At 43.1% G+C, this 8435-nt stretch overlaps 1 protein-coding gene across 1 annotated transcript; it reads right to left on the bottom strand.

Moving 5' to 3' along the window:
* Window positions 1–3856: 3856 nt before the first annotated feature.
* On the bottom strand, window positions 3857–5805 carry LOC310890814 (zinc finger CCCH domain-containing protein 11A-like; the record flags this gene model as incomplete). Its single annotated transcript, XM_083853137.1, has 4 exons — window positions 5655–5805; window positions 5311–5430; window positions 4405–4528; window positions 3857–3960 (listed from the first exon to the last, which is right to left on the bottom strand). The coding sequence occupies exons 1-4, from the start codon at window positions 5706–5708 to the stop codon at window positions 3857–3859; spliced, it is 402 nt and encodes a 133-aa protein (XP_083709263.1). The 5' UTR covers window positions 5709–5805.
* Window positions 5806–8435: the final 2630 nt, after the last annotated feature.

The raw sequence follows: 8435 nt of genomic DNA, 5'->3' as shown, positions 1-8435 counted from the left end.
TTCCTCCAGTGTTTTCACATGGACCTCTCCCTTTGGCTTAGCAGCCTTCCCTGTCATCATCAAGAAATGAGAAGCGCCAACATTTAAAGAGAGTCCAACAATAGTTTAAGTCTCCAAAATTTGTCACAGTACTAAGGAAAACTAAGCCTGAGCGTTCCCAATAACGCATCTTAGGACAATAGCCTAACATTCTCCTCCTCCTCTGAGCCACTTGTTGTATTTTGAAGACCAGCCCTATCCAGAGAGAGTTGCTACACAGAAATGCTAGTTTACTTGATTACTTTTTCAGACTGCATTTCAAATTCCTGCTCCCGGCAGTGGCTCTATTCTAATTGTATATGATGGTTCACAGAAGCAGCTTAAAACCTTGACAAGGCACAAGCGGAAAATAAACACACACCTAGAGCCAGATTTCTGATAGTGGCTGTCAGAAGAGCTTCAGCACTCGAGCAAGAGGAATCAGTTCTTTGTTTTCATTTGAATTCCTTTTTAGGGCTGTATGAAAACGGTCTAAGTTCACGGAAAGGAAGAAGGAGAAAGTATATTTAATAGCCAGTTGTTACCTTTCGCAGTACTAGTCCGTTGAGAAGGTAATCCTAGCCTCTCCTTCACAGACTTGGGAACTTGAACTGCAAAACAGAAAAAGACCAAATTAGGGAGGCTGCATAAACGTCAACTTTGTGTTCACATTCGAAAACAAGGCAGGAAAGGTAACTTTGAATCCCGGTGATTAAGACCTCAGCCAACATGCAAAAAGAAACATCGCAGGAAAAGGACAAACAGAAAGCCTAACTACAAAACCCGTGAATCACATCCAGATGCCTGTTTAGTAGCTGTACCTCTCTTTGGTGCTTTGTCAGCATTTCCCGGAACCTCCACCTTCTTCCCCAGCCTTTCAGCAAGGCTGCGCTTCACCGGAAGGGCGCTTACATCAGCTTCAGACAGAGAAAACAAGGAATATTTTAAGAACATTTCTTTGCAGGAAGATTTGAGAACAGTCAACCACAAGCTTCTATTTTTCAAGCATATTTTCATAAAATTGCCTTTCAGCTGCTAAATGGTTTTTTTGCCATTTCTGCAGTCAACACAGATCTCCACTGCAACGCATTTTCCTCTCATACGTCAAAAATACTCTTCAATGCAGTCATATAGAGAAGGCGGCACCTAAATAACAGCTCATAAAAAGTTCTTACCCACGGAGGCTTTCCGTTTTCCTTGTTTCTCAGCAAGATCTAGTCGAACCACAGGTTCCTCCCCTAAAACAAAAGTAAAATTTTTCTATTTCATAGAAACCAGTAGCCAATAGAAATAGTATACTGTTAGCCCATGTCCAAAAAAAACCCAGCAAGGCACTGTTTTGACAGCTAAACCACACAAACTCATATTTCAACTATAGTTAACTTAGAAAAAGTATCCATAGTCTCAGTGTTTGCCTCAAATTCCAGCTGAATGTAGTCGAGAATGAATCTGAGTCTGCTTGACAGCTATACTTTGTGCAGAACAGAGCTGCATAAGCAAGCAGAATATTATTAGGTACAAATGCTGAGAAATATTCCTTTCTAAGGTGAATGTCTATGGGTAGAAGTACTTCTTCACTTCTTTCCCTTTCAAAGGAATTTGCACAACTCTAAACAATATAATTTATACACAGACTCCTATCGCACTACTGTCCACACGTGCCACTGTCAGCCTCTTTAAAGCTTCAGAAATTGCTTCTTACATAGCACTGTCCTCTAGAGCTCTTTCTTCTCGTTACTCTCCTGTTTTTCAGTTATCCCCCTATTTGCATACTGACACATTTTTTTCTTTCTCCTGCTACTGCACTTAACCTGAGCACCAAAGCTTTCCAGTACAACCAGGGACTTTCAGCATAAAAGCATGTTTTGAACAGAAGGCGGCAGCACCAGGAGGCTAACAGGGGTGAATTGCCTTCCTTCTTGCTTAACCTTCCAGTTTAGGAGTAATGAAATCAAAACAAAAGCATGAATTATTACCTTCCTCTGTAGACAGTGTCACAGTTCTCACCACTGTCCGGACATTTTCCTTTTCCGGAGCAGGAAAAATCATAGAATCGACGGGAGGAAGAGAAGATCTTGAAGGACCTTCTGCTCAGAGCAAGCAAAACATAAGGAAGTTTACCAAACAGAAAAAACTATCACGAAGAACAAAAAACTTTAATTATTCATTACTGTCAAACATACAGTGACCAGAGCATGCAAATAAGAGAGGTGACTAGTTTGCCTCTGGTTGCCCTTGGAATTCCCATCTAGAATACCAGCTGGCTGAGAATCAGGTTGCTCGATGCCCCCAGCTAAGCATGGAAGTCTATCCCTCAAGCAGCTCCCAGCCACCATCACCTGCCATTCTGAAGCCAATCAAATTTCACTTCTTTGGCAAAATAGTTGGATTCACCAAAGCATAGCCAGCTACCCGGTATTACTGGAAGAGGTTTTTTTTGAAAGAAAAATCATCACACAGGATGAAGGTGAACCGGGTAAGGAAGCAGGGAATATTAACTCACCACCGTGTCTCTTAGTTTTTTCCTTCATTTTCTGCAATTTGATTTCTTCAAGTGTTTTTATTCCAAAATTCAGACCGTCCTCTGAAAACAGAAAACAGTTAATGAGACTAAGGCTTAGAGGCACTCACTGAGGACCACAGATCCTCAGGCTTCTTAGTGCTCAGGAACTTTCAGAAGTATTTAGAATAAAGCCTGTCAACACTCCTCACAAGTGAAACAACCATAGAATCAATGGCATTTTGCCCCTCCTTTCACCCTTCAGGGTAAAAACTGTAGTTTTAATTTTAATCCATTTACGTGATATTAGATCCCTCTATCGTTAGATATGGCTTTCAACAGTGGTTGCCAGGCTGCACGTGCAGCCATTTAAACTCCATGCTGTGACCCTGTTTTGTTCTCCAAAAGGAAAGAAAAGCAGTTCAACTTTCTGACCCAATGGGCACATGATGGTATCAGGGAGAAATGAGATCATGGAAATAACCGAGTCCATTCAGCACCCCTACATTCTGTTGTGTTTTTACGCCACATTGCTTTTGAGTTAATTGTCAAGTTCTCCTTCCGATTTATCCTACTACAGGTGCTGGAATACCTTGTTTAGCAGTAGTAGCACTGGCTTTCCGAGTGGAAATCATCCGTAATCCATTTTGGCCTTCCTCAGCTGGTTGCTGGACGGGAGTTTTAGTTTCTTCTCCTTCCGCAGAAAGCTGGTCTGAAGGGGAAAAATCTATTCAGTTATGCATAGGCCAGATTGTTCGTGATTATGTAGCTCATGCAATGACACTTCAGTCCATGGTTCCTATAAAAAAGTTGGGGTTTTTTTGTTTTTTTTTTTTTTTTAATACAGCTACACTGACCTGATGAACTCGTAAGTAGACTACCCTAGGACAAAACATCTAGGACTCTAGATTCTCTCTGCAGCTTTAACTACTACACAACATATTACTCTTCAGACAAAAAAAAAGGAATTTCCTTCCTAGTTTCACATAGAGCTTTACACAACAGACCAGCTAAAGCCAAGAGTGGTTCTAAGCTTTCCTCCAACATTTCAGGTTCTGTCCGCTGACTGCCAGACAAAGCCACCAGTGACCTGAGCGGACTGCCTGCCCTATCGCTAGTCAGACCTCAGGTCATCTGTGATTTATACATTCATTTACAGCACAAATTCCTTCCAAGAACCAAAGACTTACACAATCATTTACAGCACAAATTCCTTCCAGGAACCAAACCATGCTCACCATCATCATCTTCATCATCATCTGCAGCATTGATTACAACTGGAGGGTGTGTAGGGCTTGGGACATTTTCCGAGTTTTCCACTTTCATCACCCGCCTTAGCTATGGAGAGGGATTGGACTGGACAGAAAGTTTGTTTTGCTGCAGTGACATCTGAGCCACTTTCAAATCATCGTCCGCGGACTCAGGCGGACTTGGCAGTGTAGCTAGAGGAAGAGGAGGATCATCAGTAATATGGCAGTTTAAAACTTTGACCACAATGCACGAAGATGGTAGCTAAGGCAGATAACCTGCACAGGCAATGAATGCAGCATCTCCTTTTGCCCATCCCGCCACTGTTTACACCGTGAACAATGACTTGCCTTCAAACAACAACACATCTCCCTGCCACCCAGCAGAAGACGAAACAACAGAAAGCAAACTGCAAGGCAAATATCACACAAAGCAGAGAGAAGCTGAGCATGAAAGCAGAAAACAAATACCAGCAGTACAGCAGCAGTACACTCGGTTTAGCTGACCACCTAGGACTGCAGACCTTTTCCTGCACTCACAAATGAACGGTTACCTGATGTCTCCTACACTATTGGCACCCACTAAGTAATATGCAAAATTAATTCTTCAATACTTAAAGAAAAAGGACCTAAACTCACTCTTGCTTGGTGGTAAGAAGACGCCATCGATGTAACGTCCCTTTGCGTGATGAAAAGCACAGTTGGCTTTCTGACAGCCTACTGGCTGCTTCTGCCAGTAGCAGGGAATCTCAGCGCGCTTTTTCTGAAGACAGAAAGAAAGACAAGCTCGTGATAACATGCACCTAAGGTTTGCAAAGAGATGCACAGTTCCAGGTCACGACAGCGATAGGGCTGTCACAATACAGTGCTGAAACATCATTCCAAAGGTCAGTTTATCACGGAAGTATAGTATTTCCGGGCATATTCACAAAGTTTGCAGAAGCTGTAACCACTATGCACGTTTAGCCTTGTCATCATTCAGTTTGAGAAGACAGGCACTCTCAGACATCAGTTTAGGGTGGGTTAAACTAATACACCTAGGATTATACTAGGATTATTCAGAGGGAAAAAGAACATCTTAAATTGCCTACGTTAACTCTATCCAGAACTACTTCTCGGAGACTTCGTTCTTCTGCACCTTTAACTTTCCCCACTGCTTCCTAGCCCAGGCAGCTAGAACAGCATTATCTGAAGGACTCCGGGACACAAGAGACCTGATAGATCATTATCAAGCCTGCTCTCAGGAGGCTAGTACAGCCTGTTTATTACCCCCCTGCTCCAGCAGCTTTTAGCAGTCTAGTTAGCGGTTATTCTGCATCTGTTGAGAAAATACTGTCGGCGTCTAATAAAAGAAAATCTTGCTAAGACATACCTAAGGCATTGATTTTATTTCCCTCTCCTTCCTCCCACCCCCTCCCCTGCTAACAGAAACCAGTGTAATTCCAAAGCAAAGGACTCTGTCCTGCAAAAGCACAATCAGCACACCTACAGCACTGAAAAATGCTTTTGTTGATTTATTTTGAGAACACATCTTTAGGCACTCACATCAATTTCCATGTGTCTGAATCGGCAGACATTCCTGAAACAACGACCCTCCTGCCACAGCGTGCAGACTGTCTCGTTCCCCAGAGCAGCTTCACAGTGGCGGAAGGAACAGTTGTCTCCCTGTAACCAAAAGGAAACCAACAAGGAAAATATAGTACAGCCTCAAAAACGTCCATGCTACTGCCTCAGGTTGCTACGATTGAATTCAGAATCTATCTGGTTATCACGTTAACCAAAGACCAGTGTGCCTCCTCCTCCTACTCTACCCCTTCCTGAAAAAAATGAAAAAAAAAAAAAACAACAAAAAAACAAAGCAAAGCAAAGCAAAAGAAACCCAGCCATACCTTGGTACAGGTAGAATAGAAATAGAAGTAGCAATCGTCTCCTTGTTTAGACATGCCGACAAGTTCTGATAACAAGCTCGGGTTCTCTCCACAGGGACTTCCTCTGCTCTTGGAGAGAGCTGTCTTCACCCTTGCTTGGGCTGAAAGTCTTCCACTGGCTTGTGATCAGTGAAATCTTCTTTTTAAAAGTAACCCTAAACAAAGTACCAACAAGTGAAAAATAATGAGTAACAAGCATTTTTCCAGCTTTCTTCTGTTCATCAAATTAGTCTCTTGAGGAGAGCAATGCCTTGAAATCAGCTGTTACGGGAACTAACACAATATTAAACTAAAGTTCTGTAAAGCTGCCAGGAGCTTTGTCAGCAAGTGTTCTCTTCCACGTCCTCAATAATATGCCTTGGAGCACATCCGGAAGCCTGAAAAGGGAGTCACTTCTTCAAAAACCACCTGATCATACATGCAAGGCAATGATCAACTATGGCTACGAGTAACTTCTACAGAACGCAGTATGACGCATTAAATAGCACGTTCCAGTCACTGTGGGTCTTCGAGTTCACCTACCTGGACAACCTCAGCAAAGTTATCGATCTTCAAAGACTTCCAGTTAACTTCTCCTGGAGGCCGAACCAACACTGAATCCGTGAATTAATGATAAAGGGGTAGGAAGAATTTGCCTCCTCACTTTGCCAAGGGAGCCTCTCATCCACAATTCAAACATAGGATGTGCTTTTAAACAGCTTATAACTAATGGAGGAAGCAAGTCCATCTGAACACTCTCTCAGACTGGAGACAGCCAGGGTTAGTTAGCTCTTCAAAAAATAAAAACCAAAAAAAAAAAAACACAAAACAAAACAAAAACAAAAAAACCCAGTGCATTTAGAGATGAACTCGTGATTCAAAGTGGCTGCAAAAATGAGGCTCCATCTTCCACAGCCAGAAAATTTGACTTTTTTTTTTTTTTTTAATTCAAAATTCAGTATGTTCCAATCTCTGGTCTTCAAGATTTCTTCACCTATTAAGAAAACACTAAAACCTTTCCCCGTCTTTATTACCTGTACAGCAAAAAACACACCAGTGCACAGAAATACACAAATGTGCATACGCATACACACATATGTGTTTAGACACACACACATGAGGAGTGAGTGATAGAAAGTTAGCGAGAGCGACAGTGGAAATCAGAAGTTTTGCCTTTTTGACACAGAGAGCGCGTAAAAACTCTCTCATTTTGAGGGAACTAGAAAAAAATGGAGGATCTACCAAATATTTTGATGAGTATGCCTTCGAGGCCAATGCTTTATACCATGAGTGATCTGGGGGCCAGCACACAAATATGCATACATATGTATCACACAGTATCACGGATTTCTAGGTTGGAAGAGACCTCAAGATCATCGAGTCCAACCTCCGACCTAACACTAAGTACTCCACTAAACCATATCGCTAAGCTCTACATCTAAACGTCTTTTAAAGACCTCCAGGGATGGTGACTCCACCACCTCCCTGGGCAGCCCGTTCCAATGCTTAATAACCCTTTCGGTAAAGAAGTACTTCCTAACATCCAACCTAAAACTCCCCTGTCGCAACTTTCGCCCATTCCCCCTCGTCCTGTCACCAGGCACGTAGGAGAACAGACCAACCCCCACCTCTTTACAGCCTCCTTTAAGGTAACTGTAGAGAGCGATAAGGTCGCCCCTGAGCCTCCTCTTCTCCAGGCTGAACAAGCCCAGCTCCCTCAGCCGCTCCTCGTAAGACTTGTTCTCCAGACCCCTCACCAGCTTGGTCGCCCTTCTCTGGACTCGCTCGAGCACGTCCATGTCCTTCCTGTAGCGAGGGGCCCAAAACTGAACACAGTACTCAAGGTGCGGCCTCACCAGAGCCGAGTACAGGGGGACAATCACTTCCCTAGACCTGCTGGCCACACTGCTTCTTATACAGGCCAGGATGCTGTTGGCCTTCTTGGCCACCTGGGCACACTGCTGGCTCATATTCAGCCGACTGTCAACCAACACTCCCAGGTCCTTCTCGGCCAGGCAGCTTTCCAGCCACTCATCTCCCAGCCTGTAGCTCTGCTTGGGGTTGTTGCGCCCCAGGTGCAGGACCCGGCACTTGGCCTTGTTGATCTTCATACAGTTGACCTCAGCCCATCGCTCCAGCCTATCCAGATCAAATATGTACATGCATACAGGATAAACATATCTATACACACAAGCGTGCACAGTATATGTCGTATGGTATCCATATCGAGAACAACTCGTAGCCCTGATCAGACACGTAGACTTGCAATCAATTAACAGCAGGAAGACAGCAGATCAAGGATACAGCAAGCTTTGAGAGGCAGGGCAATGCTCACTTTGCCAGTGGCATGGCTGCATGATACCAAGAATTTTGAATTAGTTTGATTTTTTGGAAGCAATTTGTTTTCTTTCTGCGCTGTAGCAAATACCACAGGTTTGCCATCACGTGCTGCTCCCTAATCCATATATCCATCATCATCCATTGCTGCAAGATCATGAAAGGTTAGAAAAGATGACTTAGGTCCAATTTAACAGCCAATGATTTTTCAATGACCAGAGCTGCAACAGATTTTATTTAGCCACAAGCAGGTTTTTTTTTTCTGATGTGAAGTCAGATATTTTGATTTTTTTTTTAAGACACTAAATGTCATAAAACCTGCAACCAGACCAGATAAAGTTCAAATTAGAGTGATTCTGAAGCCTTTCATTAAAATGCTGCACATTTCTGTGCAAATTATTTCTGACTCTTCTGGACAAAAGCGGA

The sequence above is a fragment of the Anser anser genome (genome assembly GCF_964211835.1).
Source record: "Anser anser genome assembly, contig: HAP1_SCAFFOLD_137, whole genome shotgun sequence".
In the NCBI taxonomy this organism is placed as follows: Eukaryota; Metazoa; Chordata; class Aves; order Anseriformes; family Anatidae; genus Anser; species Anser anser.
This window is presented reverse-complemented; position numbering and strand designations above follow the sequence as displayed.